A 21288-nucleotide genomic window follows, 5' to 3' on the forward strand; every position below is an offset into this window, starting at 1 on the left:
ATTTGGGACAATTCACAATATAGCGTGTGGTGCAGCTTAATAAGGGTTGTGCAGTTTGGTCACTAATAAGACACAATATTTCACAATTCACCCTTTTTTCTCACATAGTCTATTCTGTAGGAGGATGTTTTCACAAGGGATATGTCCTTATGCTGTTGCCACAGAGATGAAGAGTTAGCTGCTACAATTTGTTAACGATGAAACTTAGTCAGGTTTTCCCAATGTTGCAGAAACTCTCATCTACACTAAAAAGGCCTTTGGCAAGTAATATGCCTCGGGTATTAATATAACATAGTGCCTGAAGAATTCATTTCACAGAATGAGCTATACTTCTGTAATAGCTAATAAAACAGACCAGAGAACATTTACCCTCTCACCCAACACTGCAAATATTCACTCAAGACAGCAGAATTTAGAGTTATACATGGCAATTAGATCATTTAGATGAACATTTTCTTCAGACTGTTGTTCTTTAACTAAAAAACAAATATCTTCACTGCAGGTAATCTTGAAATCCATGTAATGCACTGTAAAGAATATGACATTGGCAATCATGTAAATACATAGGGAAATGCATGAACACAGCTAACTAATTTCAGAGTAAGATACGTTGCCTCTTCTTGATATCAGGAACATGCTAGCGACAGAGGATGTCATTTGCAGGCAATTGTGACAGGTCCTGTAGGGATAGCATAGTGAAAATGGGTCATGGATGTATGAACGGTCAAATCTTAATGTACATAGTGGCTCTCTAATATTTTTTTGTCATTCCACTCCTTTACAGTTCCTTATCCATGTTGTTCTCTTCCATTTCCTCCCTCAGTTCAATATGGATATGCCCCATTCCATTTCCTCCCTCAGTTCAATGTGGATATGCCCCATTCAATTTCCTCCCTGTCATTTGTTTTAGAGGGAAATGAAAGGTCTTTGGATGTGACACTCATTTTCATGAAAACACAGTCAAGCAGCAGTGATAGGATTCTGTCTGAATCAGAAAACGTTACAATGTCTAGACTGGAAAGGTGTTTTAGACCAAATAAGCAAAACAAAGTGCATAAAAATACAGACAAATGTATGATTCTCAAATAATATATCTGACCTGTTCTGCGTATTTATTCTGCTCAAAAGAATGGAATTAATGAAATACAATAATTAGTTACCACAGTTCAAACACATCCTGCAGTTTTTTACAAAGTTGTATTCCAAGGGGGGTGGATGACTTACAGTATACAGTATGAATCAGTTTGCTTCAGGTGGTCTGAGCTTTCCTCCCTATTGAACAGAGAACACATGCTGCACTCACTCACTCACTCACTCACTCACTCACTCACTCACTCACTCACTCACTCACTCACTCACTCACTCACTCACTCACTCACTCACTCACTCTCACCGACCTTCAACACCCCATACAGAATGAATTGATGAGAGGATCTCTTTTGACCCCATCCTCCCCGCTGGACCATTCCCTCCATTAGAGTCCTGAGCTACTGAAAAGGGAGTGGAGCTGAAAAGGGAACAGATGAGGTCACATTAAAACCTGCACACTTCCTTCCCCCTAGCCATCTCCCAGGTCTATATCTATTTCCGACCTTGAATGAAAGAGCACTAATGCCACTTTCCCATAATGGTGGTCAATGGTCTCCTTCATCTCAGAGTAGGACGGTAAACATTCTGTTCTCTGTTAACATTAGCTGTTTGCTGTGACTGCTTTAACAAGAATTCAGAGGTGCCCTTGACAGGTTAGGGTTAGGGTTAGGGTTCAAGGATTATATCATATCCTGTGGTTCATGTTCTTATTCAAACCCACAAAGAGGGAACTCAAGGACATGTTAAGGGTTAAGAACGGCTCCCGTGTATTTGGGTCATTATGCTGGCGTTGAAAGAGTGTGAGAGAGAGCAGGAGAGAGATACATAGATACTGTAGAGAAGGGGAGGGAGAGAGAGAGAGAGAGAGAGAGAGAGAGATGGCTCTCCAGTCTCCAGGTGAATAAAATACTGCACATGTTTCGTTCTGACATCCTGACTCCAGAATGTATTCTTTGTTCCTGAGCTTTCAGCTTCTTGGCAGCTAGAGTCACCTCATAAGAGATGCCAAACGCAGATAACAGAATAAGCCGTGCCAGTGTGGGGAGAAGCCTGGAGGTGAGCAAATTGACAAAATACAGTACCAGTCAAAAGTTTGGAAACACTCACTCAAGGATTTTTCTATGAAATAACACATGTGGAATCATGTAGTAAATTACCAGTATTTAATATTTGAGATTCTTCAAAGTACTGTAGCCACCCTTTGCCTTGATGACAGCTTTGCACACTCTTGGCATTCTCTTAACCAGCTTCTTGAGGTAGTCACCTGGAATGCATTTCAATTAACAGGTGTGCCTTGTTAAAAGCTAATTTGTGCAATATCTTTCCTTCTTAATGCGTCTGAGCCAATCAGTTGTGTTGTAATAAGGTAGGGTTGGTATACTGAAGATAGCCCTATTTGGTAAAAGACCAAGTCCATATTATGGCATGAACAGCTCAAATATGCAAAGAGAAACAACAGTCCATTATTACTTTAAGACATGACGATCAGTCAATCCGGAAAATTTCAAGAGCAGTCGCAGAAATCATCAAGGGCTATAATGAAACTGGCTCTCATAAGGACCGCTACAGGAAAGCAAGACCCAAAGTTACCTCTGCTGCAGAGAATAAGTTAATTAGAGTTAACTGCACCTCAGATTGCAGGCCAAATAAATGCGTCACAGAGTTCAAGTAACAGACACATCTCAACATCAACTGTTCAGAGGAGACTGCGTGAATCAGGCCTTCATGGTTGAATTGCTGCAACGAAACCACTACTAAAGGACACCAATAATAAGAAGAGACTTGCTTGAGGCAAGAAACACGAGCAATGGACATTAGACCGGTGGAAATCTGTCCTTTGGTCTGATGAGTCCAAATTTGCGATTTTTGGTTCCAACCGCCCTGTCTTTGTGAGACGCAGAGTAGGTGATCGAATGATCTCCCCATGTGTGGTTCCCACTGTGAAGCATGGAGGAGGAGGTGTGATGGTGTGGGGGTGCTTTGCTGGTGACACTATCAGTGATTTATTTAGAATTCAAGGCACACTTAACCAGCATGTCTACCACAGCATTCTGCAGCAATACACCATCCCATCTGGTTTGTGCTTAGTGGGATTATCATTTGTTTTTCAACAGGACAATGACTCAAAACCCACCTCCAGGCTGTGTAAGGGCTATTTGACCAAGAAGGAGAGTGATGGTGCTGCATCAGATGACCTGGCCTCCACAACAACCCTATTAAGATGGTTTGGGATGAGTTGGACCGCAGAGTGAAGGAAAAGCAGCCAACAAGTGCTCAGCATATGTGGAAACTCCTTCAAGATTGTTGGAAATGCATTCCTCATGAAGCTTGTTGAGAGAATGCCAAGAGTGTGCAAAGTTGTTATCAAGGCAAAGGGTGGCTACTTTGAAGAATCTAAAATCAAAAATATATTTTGATTTGTTTAAAACTTTTTTGGTTACTAAATTATTTCATATGTGTTATTTCATAGTTTTGATGTCTTCACTATTATTCTACAAGGTAGAAAATTGTACAATAAAGAAAAACTGTTGAATGAGTAGGTGTGTCCAAACTTTTGACTGTTACTGTAACTCACATTGTTCAACAGTGCATTCTGATGTCCCTCTATTACACGGTCAGTGATGCCTCTCTCCACAGAGAAAGACAGGAAACAGAAAACTCATTATTCATGCAAAATGTATTTATTCTGAACAGGATATACAGTGCACAATAAACACAGTTTTCTTTGTCTAGAGTCTATTAAGGGATGGCAGTTGATTCTCCTGGACTGGACTGGCGAACAGTTTGATGAATAATCATGAAAGTGCGCCTTCTTGGTTTTGCATTTCAGACACAATGGCAGGTTCATTATAACTCACTGTGGCATGAAAATCAATACGACCAAAAACACCATCTGCACAATAAGTATTTACAGAGAACAGCTACAAATATGGATGGAGCCTCCATGATCATAATGAAGATCAGTGAAGGTGGTTAGCTCTGGAATTTAGGTAGTACTGTATCATCACATCTACTTCACTATCTTTCATCTCATTCATGTAGAGGAGCAGAACAGTCATTGTGGGACAATAGTTCATCTTTCCTTTAGGGGTTTTCCCTCATTATTTTGTGATCCTCAAACATCCTTACCAGGTAGATAGACCTAGAGAAAAGTGGCTGTCTCTCCCCCTGGTCCTTCTTCTCCTCCTCTCTGCTGCTCCAAAACCAAAACATCCAGACAGAGCCACATGTAGACTGGTGCTTCAGGGTTGCCATAACAGGGAAGATTTCCCAAGCACTCTCCCCTGTGGCCCTGGTCCTGCTCCTATACGTGTCCCCTAGACTTGGACAGGTAGGCTACAAGTGCCACCACCACCCCCACGTACATCCCTGCCCCAATGGTGATGGAGAGAGCAGCGAGGAACAGGGCTCTTCTGGAGCTACTGCCTGCCCTAGAGAAGTCTCCCTTAGCCATGGCCTTGCTAGTCTGAGACAAAGGAGAAAGAAATTAGTCATGATTTCATATGACTGAGAACAATTTGAGTAGGTGTAAATTCACTGTAGGGAGAGAAAACAATGAATTGTTCCCGGGGAGCCATTAGTTGCTATGGCAATTATGTCACTACCGTTTTGACAGTGACTAATGTGTTGTTTAGATGTTTTTGGATCCCTCCGAAAAAGACTGGCCCATAACCCATTTGTCCCTTTGAATCCTTTATTAGGGTCATTATTCAATTTAATTGTCTTTGCAATTAGTTTGAGAGATGTTGCGATCCACTGAGATAAATTGTATTAAGGGGCAGGGAGGGGACCTGCTGCATTCAGGACCTGCTCACTAAAGTGCTGCTATTTATAGATAGACCTGGGGTTCAATATAATCACAATTTCACAATGGCGAGACAGTCCCAGGGGAAGCAGATTATGTCTATTCATTATCTACTGAAAAATACATGTAGATAGATAGTATCTGCTAGACAGTCATGTGGGCAATGTATTGCTAACATAAAATGACATGTATTATGAGGCTTTTGATTAAATTCAAATAAAATAAAACATACTGCATATGTGGCACAGTCAACCTTTAGTTTTAACTGTACACAGTTTACATTTCTCTTTCAGTGGTATTGCTGCTTGTGTTCACAAGAGTAAAAGGGGACAGAACCTATGCGGTTTACGCAGTCAATGGTCTGCAATAATTGGTAGAGGGCGATGGGTGTGGAAAATGGGCTGTGTTAGCACTTGAGAGAGAGAGCGCACTTGTGCCTACTGACCTTGCAGAGAGTGCTGGGGGTAATTAGCATTAATAACAGGGTAGTAGCTATAAAGGGGTGAAGTGGGGCCTGGGTCCTGGACTCACCCTCTGGGAGAAGTAGAAGGCAGCGATCCCTAGGGGCCAGAAGCAGCAGAGCATGGAGAAGATGGCCAGGCCCAGGTGGTCCCGAGGGGGCAGCATGATGAAGTTGTCCTCACTCTCAGTGTCACTGGAGCTGTCGCTCTGGGAAGGAGAAAAGGAGAGAGGGGGGACCGGACAGGACTGGTATGTGAGCTACTCGTGTCATATTCTACTGCCGCAATTTGATGCATTCTCAGTATAGTTTGTGTTGTGAGTAAGCGTGTCCCACCAATAGTTGCACATCACTTTTATTTATAAAACAATAATCAGCAAGGTTATAGGATCAGATTAGAGAACATTGTTCCATGGACCTGAATCTGACTCTGCACTATAGAGATACTGTCAATAATGTGTGAGCCCACACCTTGCTGTTACCGTTACTGTAACACCTAACAGTTTGACATTAGATGACAAAAACCACCAGGCATATCTGCCCTTGTTCTGCTTACATGCAGGACATGATGGGCTCAGCCAGGCAGAGAAGATTTGTATTTCTGTCAACACCCATGAGCGGCATGACAGATAACACTGGATTAACAGATTGTTTCATCACCACCAGATGACAGGAGAAACAGGAAGAACACATTGCCATTTATGTGCTAAATTGCCTCCCTTTCTCCACACGCACCCCACCACCCCTCGTCATTTTGCCCGTCTTGCTTGAAAGGCTGTGAATATTCTGAGGGCCAGTGTGGTCTCTTCCCATACTGTACCTTGATTTTTCTCAGAGGCCCCTGGGTAGCTGAGGGGCTAATGAATAGGAAAGTCAGACGCTGCTGTGGGAACTCTGGCACAGGGACAAAAGTGAATAGCAAAACACGAGGAGCCACGTCACTGGGATGACCTTTAAGAAGAGATGGCCTCACCTTTGCAGTTCTCCCAGAGCGGGAGATGCTGTTTGTTTAAATTAATGTTGTTAGTCTTGTTACTAACAGGGATCAAACAAACCTGTGGGACTGAGGGAGGATAGAAAATGGAAATGGATGTTCAGGGCCGAAAATAAATGAGCCAATTTAAAAAGGACGAGAGGAGAGAGGAAGAGGCATAGAGAGTGTGTAGACAAAGTGGACATAGCAGCAAAACCCTCATCTCACCCTCTCACCCATTGGCAAACATGATAGAGAGAGAGATAAGCATTTTGAAGTGTCCTTGCATTGTGCATAAAATGCTACAAGTACTGTGCTTGTAGAGAGAAAGTGACAGAGGGCCTAAAATGTATTACATAATACTTTTCATATGTAGCTACAGAGGCTATGACAATTATGTTTGAAGTTACACACAGAGACCCACATGCATAACCAATGATCACGAGACTTTTTCCCACAATTGGCCTCTGAAATGATCTATTTCATTCCTGGTGTACACCTGAAACACCAAGTGAGATTCTCCACATCCAAGTACATGTATAATGGATTCCCATGCTCTTGTGGATAGATTTGTAGACTGGGGCCTAGATTCAACTGTGTACTGGGAAAAGGCTGGCCCGGGGGCCGTATGCGGCCCACGACCTGATTCAACACAGCCCGCGGAATCATGCTCAGATCACATAAAGAATTTGCGATAATAAAGTTTTGAAAATTAAAAGCCCAATGAATACTCGACTTTGTGTAATGATTTAACTCCCACCGCTTGTGGGCCATTTATTTTGAAGGCACGTATAAATAACAACTGCACGAGGACAGACAGTGACTGACAGGCTGACACACGTCACAGTTACAAATAGTACCTAGCTAGATTTCAAAGAAAAGCAAAGTAGACAATGTGTGGACATCAAAATATTTCTTTATTGAGGAATCAGGGAAAGCTGTGTGCTTAGTGTGCAAAGAGAGCATCGCTGTCTTGAAAGACTACAACTTGTCCCGACACTTTCAGACAAAGCATGCAGAGAAATATAGGAATGTGTCTTCTGAGCAGAAGGCAAGTGCATCGAAAGAGTTGCTTTCTCAGTTTCAAAAGCAGCAAGGACTTTTCACAAAACTGCATTCAACAAAGACGGAATGGCGAGAGCTAGCTATGCACTGTCCCACAAAATTGCTAAACATAAATATTTTTTTTGACTGCAGCAATACTTTGTCCCGACAAGAAAGAGCTGTTTGAAAATGTTTCCCGGGCAAGACGAACAGTGACAGGGCGTGTTGAGGACATCGCAGAGAATATGGAACAACAGTTGAAAGACAAGGTAAAGGATTTCATCTATTTCTCCTTGGCGCTGGATGAGAGCAGTGATGCACGTGACACGGCACAGTTGTTGATATTCTTACGAGGCATAACCCCAGACTTTGAAATTACAGAGGAGCTTGCTTCAGTGCAGTCAATGAAGAGCACAACCACAGGGAAAGATTTATTGGAGGAGGTTAATAAGTGTGTGGCAAAGCTGGGAGTTTTGAAAGTATTCCAGTGTGACCACTGATGGGTGCCCAAACTTGACAGGAAAAAACGTTGGCCTTTTGAAAAGGATACAAGATCAAGTAGCTGAGCTGATCCCAGATCAGAAAATTATTATCCTGCATTGCATTATTCATCAGGAGGTGATCTGTAAATGTGTTCTGAAAATGAGCCATGTTGTGGATACAGTCACTCAAGGGGTAAACTTCATAAGAGCAAAATCTTTAAACCACAGGCAGTTTGTCTCACTTTTGGAAGAGACAGAGTCGGGTCATGCAGATCTAGCCTACCACACAAACGTGAGATGGCTGAGTTTGGGGAAGGTGCTTAAAAGGGTGTGAGAGTTTTTACAAATTATAGGAAAATATGTGGATTTCCTTCAACTGCAAGATAAAGAATGATTGGCTGATTTTGCCTTCACCGTGGACACCATGGCCTTCATGAATTAACTGAATTCCAAACTACAAGGGAAGGGCCTTTTTGCACGTCAGATGTACAGCCTTGTCAAAACCTTCAAGGGAAAATTACTCCTACTGACCCGCCAAGTAGAAGCCAACAATCTCACCCACCTTCCGACACTACTAGTCTGTTCCCTATCAGATGACCTGCGGGAGAAGTATACATAGCTGCTGCGTGCTTTGAACGGTGAGTTTTCTTGTCGTTTTGAGGATTTCAAAGTGTTGGAAAATGACATGCTGTTGGTTTCCTCTTCTTTCACCTTCAATGTGAATAATGCTCCCACTGACCTGCAACTTGAGCTTATCGATCTTCAGTCTGATGCAGTGATTGGAGAACTATTGAGGTTCTATGCATCTCTCCATGAATTAAAATTTCCAAAGATTAGGAGTCAGGCTCAGAGATGTTTGTACTGTTTGAGTCAACCTATGTATGTGAACAGACATTTTCAGTGATGAAATATAACAAGTCAAGGCACAGATCATCTCTTACTGACTCTCACCTCTCAGCAATCCTGCACATAGCGACGTCAGAAACTATACCTGACTTCACTGCTCTAGTCAATGCTCATCAGAGACTTCACTCCTCACACTGATTGAGTAGTTTAAATGTAATGTTGAGCTCCCTCTCTTGTGTTTTTGTACATACCCGTTAACAAGAGTTCTGTCCGTGATGCTGAATGCACAGTGTATCTTTCTCTCCATGTAGTTCATTGCATGTTTAATAATGAAAATACCTACCAGAAGGAGAACATGAAGGTGGTTTATTTCTGTGCATGTTAAAAAGTAAAATAAGTAGCATATCTGGACGTGATCTACAGTAGATATTTCTGTCAACACAGTCAAACACATGATCTATAATCCTGTAATATGATTCTGGCCCACGATGGCAGAAATATATTCTAATGTGGCACTCCATGGAAAATAATTGCCCAGGCCTGGTTTAAACTCTAGAACCTAACCCGCTTACCCCTTCAATGTAGCAGGATACATATGGAAATAAAAGATGACTGGTCATTGGTCAGAATAATCAGATCCGATTGGGATGTCATGATCTGGGCCAAAAAATCCATCAGGCTGAAATTCCAGGATTTCTTTTCAAACCATTCTTACACAAAAAGGCCATTATCATAACTTTCACAATTTGGAAAAATCACATTTTTTACAGCACTGCCCCTTTAAACTAAATAATGAGGATTTCTATCAGACTAATCGAGGTGTAGATTACATCTCTCATTCCAGTGTTCAAACTTGTAAACAAGGCTGCAAGGGATTTCTATTAATGCGACAGCCAATAGCACCGACAGAGATGGTCGCCTCACTTCGAGTCCTTAGGAAACTATGCAGTATTTAGTTTTTTATGTATTATTTCTTACATTGTTACACCAGGAAATCGTAAGTCTTATTACATACAGCCGGGAATAATTATTGGATATAAGAGTGACGTCAACTTACCAACATTACGACCAGGAATACGACTTTCCCGAAGCGGATCCTCTGTTGGACCACCACCCAGGACAATGGATCTAATCCCAGAAGCTGACCCAAAACAATGGCGCCACAGAAGCGGCAGACGGAGTGGCAGACGGAGTGGCCTCCTGGTCAGGCTCCGTAGATGTGCACATCGCCCACCGCTCCAGAGTATACTACTCGTCAATATCCAGTCTCTTGACAACAAGGTAGATGAAATTCGAGCAAGGGTTGCCTTCCAGAGAGACATCAGAGATTGTAACATTCTCTGTTTCACAGAAACATGACTCTCTCTCTCTCTCTCTCTCTCTCTCTCTCTCTCTCTCTCTCTCTCTCTCTCTCTCTCTCTCTCTCTCTCTCTCTCCCTCTCTCTCTCTCTCTCTCTCTCTCTCTCTCTCTCTCTCTCTCTCTCTCTCTCTCTCTCTCTCTCTCTCTCTCTCTCTCTCTCTCTCTCTCTCTCTCTCTCTCTCTCTCTCTCTCGATATGATGTCGGAATCGGTACAGCCACCGGGCTTCTCCATAACATCGCGCCAACAGAAATAAACACCTCTCTGGGAAGAGGAAGGGCAGGGGTGTATGCTTCACGTTTAACGACTCATGGTGTAATCATAACAACATACAGGAACTCAAGTCCTTCTGCTCACCTGACCTAGAATTCCTTACATTCAAACGCCGGCCATATTACCTCCCTAGAGAATTCTCATCAGTTATCGTCACAGCTGTGTACATTCCCCCTCAAGCAGACACCAAGACGGCCCTCAAGGAACTTCACTGGACTCTATGTAAACTGGAAACCATGTATCCTGAGGCTGCATTTATTGTAGTTGGGGATTTTAACAAATCAAATTTGAGACCAAGGCTACCTAAATTCTATCAGCATAGTGATTGCACTACTCACGGGGGTAATACACTCGATCACAGCTACTCTAACTTCCGCGATGCATACAAAGCTCTCCCCCACCCTCTCTTCGGCAAATCCGACCATGACGTCATCTTGTTCCTACCGTCTTATAGGCAGAAACTCAAACAGGATATACCAGTGACTAGAATCATTCAGCGCTGGTCTGACCAATCGGAATCCACGCTACAAGATTGTTTTGATCACGCGAACTGGGATATGTTCCAGTCAGCTTCAGATAACAACATCTACAGTGGGGAGAACAAGTATTTGATACACTGCCGATTTTGCAGGTTTTCCTACTTACAAAGCATGTAGAGGTCTGTAATTTTTATCATAGGTACACTTCAACTGTGAGAGACGGAATCTAAAGATGAGATGCTTCTTACGGAGCCACTCCTTAGTTGCCCTGGCTGTGTGTTTCGGGTCGTTGTCATGCTGGAAGACCCAGCCACGACCCATCTTCAATGCTCTTACTGAGGGAAGGAGGTTGTTGGCCAAGATCTCGCGATACATGGCCCCATCCATCCTCCCCTCAATACGGTGCAGTCGTCCTGTCCCCTTTACAGAAAAGCATCCCCAAAGAATGATGTTTCCACCTCCATGCTTCACGGTTGGGATGGTGATCTTGGGGTTGTACTCATCCTTCTTCTTCCTCCAAACACGGCGAGTGGAGTTTAGACCAAAAAGCTCTATTTTTGTCTCAACAGACCACATGACCTTCTCCCATTCCTCCTCTGGATCATCCAGATGGTCATTGGCAAACTTCAGACGGGCCTGGACATGCGCTGGCTTGAGCAGGGGGACCTTGCGTGCGCTGCAGGATTTTAATCCATGACGGCGTAGTGTGTTACTAATGGTTTTCTTTGAGACTGTGGTCCCAGCTCTCTTCAGGTCATTGACCAGGTCCTGCCGTGTAGTTCTGGCTGATCCCTCACCTTCCTCATGATCATTGATGCCCCACGAGGTGAGATCTTGCATGGAGCCCCAGACCGAGGGTGATTGACCATCATCTTGAACTTCTTCCATTTTCTAATAATTGCGCCAACAGTTGTTGCCTTCTCACCAAGCTGCTTGCCTATTGTCCTGTAGCCCATCCCAGCCTTGTGCAGGTCTACAATTTAACCCTGATATCCTTACACAGCTCTCTGGTCTTGGCCATTGTGGAGAGGTTGGAGTCTGTTTGATTGAGGTTGTGGACAGGTGTCTTTTATACAGGTAACGAGTTCAAACAGGTGCAGTTAATACAGGTAATGAGTGGAGAACAGGAGGGCTTCTTAAAGAAAAACTAACAGGTCTGTGAGAGCCGGAATTCTTACTGGTTGGTAGGTGATCAAATACTTATGTCATGCAATAAAATGCAAATTAATTACTTAAAAATCATACAATGTGATTTTCTGGATTTTTGTTTTAGATTCCGTCTCTCACAGTTGAAGTGTACCTATGACAAAAATTACAGACCTCTACATGCTTTGTAAGTAGGAAAACCTGCAATATCGGCAGTGTATCAAATACTTGTTCTCCCCACTGTATCTATATGCTGACTCAGTGAGTGAGTTTATAAAGAAGTACATTGGATGTGTACTCACTGTGACTATAAAACCCTACCCTAACCAGAAACTGTGGATGGATGGCGACATTCACACAAAACTGAAAGCGCAAAGCACCGCATTTAACCATGGAAAGAGGTCTGGGAATATGGCTGAATATAAACAGTGTAGTTGTTCCCTCCGCAAGGCAATCAAACAAGCGAAATGCCTGTACAGGGACAAAGTGGAGTCGCAATTCAACGGCTCAGACACGAGATGTATGTGGCAGGGTCTACAGGAAATCACAGACTACAAAAAGAAAACCAGCCACGTCACAAACACCGACGTCTTGTTTCCAGACAAACTAAACACCTTCTTTGCCCGCTTTGAGGATAATACAATGCCACCGTCGCAGTCCGCTAACAAGGACTGCACCCCCCCCCCCCCTTCTCCTTCTTCATTGCCGACGTGAGTAAAACATTTAAACGTGTTAACCCTCGCAAGGCTGCTGGCCCACACGGCATCCCAAGCCGCGTCCTCAGAGCATGCGCAGACCAGCTGGCTCGTGTGTTTACGGACATATTTAATCGCTCCCTATTCCAGTCTGCTGTCCCCACATACTTCAAGATGGCCACCATTGTTCCTGTACCCAAGAAGGCAAAAATAAGTAAACTGAATGACTACTGCCCCGTAGCACTCACTTCTGTCATCATTAAGTGTTTTGAGAGACTAGTCAAGGGTCATATCACCTCCACCTTACCGGCCACCTTAGACCCACTTCAGTTTACATACCGCCCCAGCAGGTCCACATCAATCACCATCACACTGCACACTGCCCTATCCCACCTGGACAAGAGGAATACCTATGTAAGAATACTGTTCATTGACTAAAGCTCAGCATTCAACACCATAGTACCCTCCAAGCTCATCACCAAGCTGGAGGCCCTGGGTCTCAACCCCGCCCTGTGCAATTGGGTCTGGACCTTCTGACGGGCTGCCCCAGGTGGTGAAGGTAGGAAACAACATCTCCACTTTGCTGACCCACAGCACTGGGGCCCACAAGGGTGCATGGACAGCCCCCTCCTGTACTCCCTGTTCACCCATGACTGTGTGCACGCCTCCAACTTAATCAAGTTTGCAGACGACACAACAGTAGTGGGCTTGATTACTAACAACAATGAGACAGCCGACAGGGAGGAGGTGAGGGCGTCAGGAAAACGGCAACTGCTCCGCCCACAACCGTAAGGCTCTCCAGAGGGTAGTGAGGTCTGCACAACGCATCACCGGGGGCAAACTACCTGCCCTCCATGACACCTACAGCACCCGATGTCACAGGAAGGCCAAAAAGATAATCAAGGACGACAACCACCCGAGCCACTGCCTGTTCACACCTCTACCATCCAGAAGGCAAGGTCAGTACAGGTGCATCAAAGCTGGGACCGAGAGACTGAAAAACAGCTTCTATCTCAAGGCCATCAGACTGCTAAACAGCAATCACTAACTCAGAGAGGCTGCTGCCTACATTGAGACCCAATCACTGGCCACTTTAATAAATGGATCACTTGTCACTTTAAACAATGCCACTTTTAAATAATGCCACTTTAATAATGTTTACATATCTTACATTACTCATATCATATGTATATACTGTATTTTATACCATCTATTGCACCTTTCCTATGCCGCTCGGCCATCGCTCATCCATATATTTGTATGTACATATTCTCATTCACCCCTTTAGATTTATGTGTATTAGGTAGTTGTTGGGAAATTGCTAGATTACTTGTTAGATATTACTGCTGTCAAAACTAGAAGAACAAGCATTTCACTACACTCACATTAACATCTGCTAACCATGTGTATGTGACCAATTAAATTGTATTTTATTTTATTTGGGAGCCGCTTGTGAATTTGACAGCTCTAACTCAGTTCCACCACCAACACCGCATAAACAACTGCTTTGCAGGTGTCGGCTTACGCGGATCTGATACAATCTAACCCCTAGGTGTGGGAAAACTGACAGACACTGGTGCATTACACTAACACCCAATCTGAGAGTCAGCCAGTCAGTCAGCCAGTCAGTCAGTCAGCCAGTGAGCCAGTCAGCCAGTAGTGGCAAGCTGAGCTACCAGTGCGTTTTGAGGCCAGTGTAATTGATGAGACTCCTCCACTGCCCTGGTCTGTTAATTATCCTCAGGCTGCTCTACCAGAAGGCTTGTTAATGACGGCAGGGGACACTGGGCACACCTTCAGGGCACACAGAGACGGCCATGTGTCACTAGGGACTGGCATCATTCCACCCACACCTAGGCCTAAATCTCATTTTACCCCCCTACACACCAGCATGGGCCTGATTCCCCATCAAACTAAAGTGTTGGCATTTTGGAAAACGTTGCTTTCTGCAATTGTGGGGGCTGTTTTGTTAGACTTCAGTGTGGCTTTTGACATTATCGATCATAGTCTGTTGCTGGAAAAACGTTTGTGTTATGGCTTTACAGAGTTACCTGTCAAACAGAACACAGAGGGTGTTCTTTCATGGAAGCCTCTCCAACATAATCCAGGTACAACCAGGAATTGCCCAGGGCAGCTCTCTAGGCCCCTTACTTTTTTCAATCTTTACTAATGACACGTCACTGAGTAAAGCCATGTATGCGGATGACTCAACACATACACGTCAGCTACTACAGCGACTGAAATGACTGCAACACTTAACAAAGAGCTGCAGTTAGTTTCAGAGTGTGTGGCAAGGAATAAGTTAGTTCTAAATATTTCTAAAACTAAAAGCATTATATTTGGGACAAATGATTCACTAAACCCTAAACCTCAACAAAATCTTGTAATAAATAACGTGGTTTTCGGTGACTAAATTGCTTGGAGTAACCCTGGATTGTAAACTGTCATGGTTAAAACATGTTGATACAACAGTAGCTAAGATGGGGTGAAGTCTGTCCATAATAAAGGGCTGATCTACCTTCTTCACAGCACTATCAACAAGGCAGGTCTTACAGGCCCAAGTTTTGTCACACCTGTACCAGTCGTGTGGTTAGGTGCCACAAAAAGGGACGTAGGAAAATTGCAATTGACTCGGCTGCACGGCTGGCCCTTGGATGTTCACAGAGAGCTAACATTAATAATATGCATGCCACACACACGCACCCACACGATAACATAAATCAAATCAAATCAAATGTTATTTGTCACAAACACATGGTTAGCAGATGTTAATGTGAGTGTAGCGAAATGCTTGTGCTTCTAGTTCCGACAATGCAGGAATAACCAACGAGTAATCTAACCTAACAATTCCACAACTACTACCTTATACACACAAGTTTAAAGTGATAAATAATATGTACATAAAGATATATGAATGAGTGATGGTACAGAACGGCATAGGCAAGATGCAGTAGATGGTATAGAGTACAGTATATACATATGAGATGAGTAATGTAGGGTATATAAACATAAAGTGGCATAGTTTAAAGTGGCTAGTGATACATGTATTACATAAAGATGGCAAGATGCAGTAGATGATATAGAGTACAGTATATACATATACATATGAGATGAGTAATGTAGGGTATGTAAACATTATATTAAGTGGCATTGTTTAAAGTGGCTAGTGGTACATTTTTACATAATTTCCATCAATTCCCATTATTAAAGTGGCTGGAGTTGAGTCAGTATGTTGGCAGCGGCCGCTAAATGTTAGTGGTGGCTGTTTAACAGTCTGATGGCCTTGAGATAGAAGCTGTTTTTCAGTCTCTCGGTCCCTGCTTTGATGCACCTGTACTGACCTCGCCTTCTGGATGATAGCGGGGTGAACAGGCAGTGGCTTGGGTGGTTGTTGTCCTTGATGATCTTTATGGCCTTCCTGTGACATCGGGTGGTGTAGGTGTCCTGGAGGGCAGGTAGTTTGCCCCCGGTGATGCGTTGTGCAGACCTCACTACCCTCTGGAGAGCCTTACGGTTGTGGGCGGAGCAGTTGCCGTACCAGGCGGTGATACAGCCCGACAGGATGCTCTCGATTGTGCGTCTGTAGAAGTTTGTGAGTGCTTTTGGTGACAAGCCGAATTTCTTCAGCCTCCTGAGGTTGAAGAGGCGCTGCTGTTGCTTTCCCACTGTCACCATTTTAATTTACAGTGGTTAGTCACAGGTTTGTCCTAACATAACAAAAGGCCTGGAGTGACATGATCAAAGATGAACAGGGAGATTTGCCAACAATTATGGAACAGAAAAACTACCGCTCTATTGGATTTGTAAGTGCTATAAAATACATAACATTTTCCATTTAGTGAAAGGACGGTTAGATGGAACAAATAGGCATGAATCATGCTGGCAGCTTTAACAGCCTATTAGCAAGAGGTAGGGAGCTTTGTTAATTAACATGAACAGTATTGAGTGCCCTGACCGATTATTCTGTTAATATACATCCCTGATAGCTTTCTACAACTAAAATAATACACACAATTTGAGGTAACCTTGTTATTTTATTTGTCCTATTAATTTTCTATGTCCAACTGCTCTCCACTAATGAAAAAGAGCCTTTTGATTTTAACATTGCTCAATGTTTTGCCTGTATGAGCATCATCACATCCCAAATCCAAAGTTCTAGCTGGTCACTTATAGTTGGTTGCCCTCTGTGTGAACTCTCACCTCATACTCATGTCCCTCCTCCTCCACCTCATAGGAGACCGTTTGGATCTTCACATCCTTCTCTCCCAGTAGTTTGTCCTGAGGGTCCTCTATGGGGGCTCCCTCCACTCCCAACACACTGTCCTTGTTCTCTGTGAAGGTGGTCTCAGAGCTCTCACTCTTAGAGTCCTTGCTCTGGAGGCTGATATCGTCCTTGTACAGGATTAAGTTGGGCCTATAGAAGGCCTCCACTGCCAGGTGCAGAGAGGTGGCATCCAGAAACTGCTGGGCCTTAGTCTTGCCGTTGCTCCCTGTGACGAAGTAGCCAATGATGTTCTCCTGGCACTGATGGTTCGGGTAGTCGCCCTGGTAAGCCTGGTGGTTGTTGTGGACCATGTGTCTGCTGCTGGTCTTATCTAGGAGCGGGTTCTGCAGCTCACTCAGACTCTCCATGGTGGGGGACAGAGAGGGACTTCAGGGAGATCAGAGTGGATAGACAGCAAGCGTTGATAACAGGCTGGGAGCTAGAAAGGACAAGACAGGTATAGTTATGGAAAGTGGGATGAGGTATGATATGTGATGACATTCAATTGTATGAAACTCTCACTGATGCATTTACAATAGAATCAGCTAAATGCATCTATATAGGGTGTTGATCAGAAGAAGCTGATGCAGCACACTTGTAGATTGGAGACATGGTTTAAGGGCTGGGAATATTCTTCACACAGTATTACACCTCACATGTCACGCTTCTCGTGGGCTGAAGGAAGAGTGGACCAAGGTGCAGTGTTTAAAGTGTTCATGATTTAATCCCAAAAACCATTCGAACAAAAACAACAAACAGGAGAACGAAAGCGAACAGTTCTGTCAGGCAAACAAAACAGCTAAACAGAAAATAACTACCCACAAAAACCATGTGGGAAAAAGCTACCTAAGTATGGTTCTCAATCAGAGACAACGATAGACAGCTGCCTCTGATTGAGAACCACACCCGGCCAAACACACAGAAATACAAATCATAGAAAAAGGAACATAGAATGCCCACCCAAATCACACCCTGACCAAACCAAAATAGAGACATAAAAAGCTCTCTACGGTCAGGGCGTGACATCACATGGTATGAATCACCAAATTACCATCTGTCACTGTTGCACATTTCATGTCCCTGAATTGATATAAAAACGATGGTAAAAAGTCCCCCATCATTTCCCAAGCTCCCTCCATACCAACAAGTGAGATGAAGACAGATGTTGGAGGATCTTTGAATGCATACTGATCATAGTGCTAAGATACCCTCTATGAACTAGTCATCTCTGCATCGTTGGAGTACCCCATTCTAGAAGTGGGGGAAAGCCTCTCATAGGTCATGAATAAGCTCCAGTTATGTTGACTGTAGAGCCACTTGACTTTTAAAAAGCTAAACAAAGCACGAAAGGAAATAGCAAAGGTATTTTCACGGTAAGTGTATTATCAAGATGCTATTTCAATAATGTCAGTAACAGCATCAGGGGAGCGGGTCGCCAGGGTAACATGTCGTCCTGTGAGCTAGTTTGTTGTTTTAAGCAGTATGATTCATGCGCTCTGAAATGCTGGGAAAACTCACCACTATTCCCTCTCTCACTATCAGACAGGGAAATTAGCATAAATAGAACTAGTAGCCAACGAAAGCGTATCAGCTCAGTCCCAGAGGAGGTCAATGAGAAGACCTTCTTGTACACCTAATTAATCTTTCCACCCAAGCTTACTCACTGAGGCTCTGATGAGAGGAGAACATATGAGCTTAATTTTCTCTCACACATCTCGGGCAATGAAAAAACCCAGTGAGCCTATATCCCGTATCCTATAGCATAATCAATGCATCTCATATGTCTTATATGGAACGATGGCATTAAGATGGCTATGTGAAATTAGTCATCGTGTAGCTGTTTCTGTGTGGAAGAAGAAGGCTTGGTGGGACTGAATTCTGAATATAAATGTATCCTTCATTCTATGATATGTTTTGGGGGATTCATTCACCCAGGAGCAATATCACAGAACATGTACATTAAGGAGCGTATCTAAGGGCTGGAGAAATAATGTTATTTCAGCCTGGACCTTTGACTCTATGAAGAATCATGTCCATTTGGGAAGATTCCCACAGCACTCAAGTGCCTTCTCTGCATGTCAAGGCAAAGCATCAATTATGGTTTGTGTCTTTTCAGTGTGCTGCCTTCGCTTTAGAATTACAAAGTGATTCTCATATGCCTTTGAGGATGCATCTCTGTTGCTTTTCAGAAAAGAGGAATTTTCCCTTCACAGTACATTACACAACAAAGAGCATATTTTATGTCCACTATTAATTCATCATACAGACAGTGACATGCACTTATGTTTATATGAGTCTCTGGTTGGAGAGCTCAGTTTAGTAAGCGTGAAGCGGGCTCATGAGCTGCTCTCTCTCTCGTTGATTAATGTGAGTAGAATACATTTTTGAGAGGTGACAACAAATCATTTCCAACAGTCTTTTACAGTACTTAGTCCAATTTGGAATACAACTATGGCTAATTGAATGCCCAATTCTGAAATGTCACACATTCATTCCTATTCCACACATTCATCAATCACAGTCTGTCTCTATACGTTATTACGTTATTACATTAATTATTCATATCTAATGGAATTGAAAATGCATGACAGTATGTAATGCAATTAATTCAAGGCAATTCAAGGTAATCAATTAGTCCATCGATCTTACCTATTGTACAAGATCCTGCCACGGACTGCCTCAATAGCATTCCCCTTTTACTGTTGTCCAGGAGTCGATGGAAAGGGAATGGGGTTCCAAATCATACCCCGGCACCTCTGTAGTTCACATAAAATTGGAGACATTTATAAAAGACAACGAGGACCAATGTGCAGGTAACTTTCAGTCTCTGCTGGAGCATGCACTGACGAACCGCGCTCTCTGAGCTGACAAGACAGACCGCTGCGTATTGGAGAGGTGTTGATTACGCACACTCACCACATAGTTTCACTTCCTCAATAACTCTCTAAATAACTATCAATAATAGCTATAGCTCATATAATGTACGTTGAATATATGTTTTCCATCCACAGCGATAGGCTACAAAGTCGGTTGTAGCCTAGTCTACTGAGTTTGCTTGGTCGTAAAATCACCCCTGCTCATCTGTGTTTCTGTGCGCGGTGCCGGTGATGATGCCTCCAGCCGCAAGCATCATCGTATGGACAGACACTCGTCTTGATGTCCTACACTAGTATCGACTGACACAGACTTCCATGTTCCTTTTTTTAGGCATAACCTCCCCCATACTTTTTTGGGGCATCCTGCATTTTTACACAATCCAATATGCCGTCTCTATTTAGAACAAAAAGTAAGCAAAAATGCCCACAGTAATCAAGTTAGGTAAGAGATCATTATTACATATGTTTAAGTGATTAATAAGACTGAACTAGATCAAAGGTAATTCAATAATACATTTTGTGTTGCACCTTTAACCAATAGCCTAACAAATGAACAACTCTTTAAAAAATACAAAGACTTTTGATTGTCTTTATTAAAACCTCAAATTTCAAATTTCAGCCAGACCGACCAGCATCCCGAGCCGCCTGCACACCGAGCCCCACCAGTCTAGTCAATAACTCAACTCTCTACCAACACAATTTCCTTCCCAGTTCCCAGTTTAAACAAAATGTATTCCCAAGAGAACGGTTTGGAAACAAAAAACCCACGTACACCTCAAATAAACTCAGCAAAAAAAGAAACGCCCCTATTTCAGGACCCTGTCTTTGAAAGATAATTAGTAAAAATCCAAATAACTTCCCAGATCTTCATTGTAAAGGGTTTAAACACTGTTACCCATGCTTGTTCAATGAATCATAAACAATTATGAACATGCTGTTAGTGTCTTAATAACCGTTCAGCAGGTGCATGTTCATAATTATTTATGGTTCATTGAACAAGCATGGGAAACAGTATTTCAACCCTTACAATGAAGATCTGTGAAGTTATTTAGATTTTTACTAATTATCTTTGAAAGACAGGGTCCTGAAAAAGGGACGTTTCTTTGTGTCATTGGGAAAAGCCACTCTCAACCCTTGATACAGTTTGGAAATCAACTTTGGAGGTTAGTCAGACTGCCTTAAAATAGCATCTGGCTTGTCCAGTGTTTGCTGCACAGAGAGAATAAAGTGTTGTATCTGCAAAAATTCACCTCTGCTCCGTCACAGACTGGTCTTCCCTGGCTGCCTGACCTTGCTGAGACCCCTGTCACCATCTGATCCTCCTAAAATGAGGCATGACAAAGAATTACCTTGGTGTACATTCATACATTATATTATACACGAATAGAATCAATGGTTTAATAATTGAAATGACCATTATTCCCAGATCCCAGACTGTTGTTTTAAACTGCTGTCCTGTAACTACAGTAGGTCTCCCCATCAATTCAAGATGGAACA

General features: G+C 43.1%; 1 protein-coding gene across 1 annotated transcript; it reads right to left on the reverse strand.

Annotated features, from left to right (window-relative positions):
• Positions 1-3755: 3755 nt before the first annotated feature.
• LOC139553603 (synapse differentiation-inducing gene protein 1-like) lies at positions 3756-20464 on the reverse strand. Its single transcript, XM_071366119.1, has 4 exons — positions 19565-20464; positions 16852-17354; positions 5426-5563; positions 3756-4555 (listed from the first exon to the last, which is right to left on the reverse strand). Exons 2-4 carry the CDS (start codon positions 17281-17283, stop codon positions 4394-4396), a joined length of 732 nt encoding a protein of 243 aa, XP_071222220.1. The 5' UTR covers positions 17284-17354; positions 19565-20464; the 3' UTR covers positions 3756-4393.
• Between the last annotated feature and the right edge of the window lie 824 nt (positions 20465-21288).

Source organism: Salvelinus alpinus, chromosome 25 (assembly GCF_045679555.1).
Source record: "Salvelinus alpinus chromosome 25, SLU_Salpinus.1, whole genome shotgun sequence".
Taxonomy (NCBI): domain Eukaryota; kingdom Metazoa; phylum Chordata; class Actinopteri; order Salmoniformes; family Salmonidae; genus Salvelinus; species Salvelinus alpinus.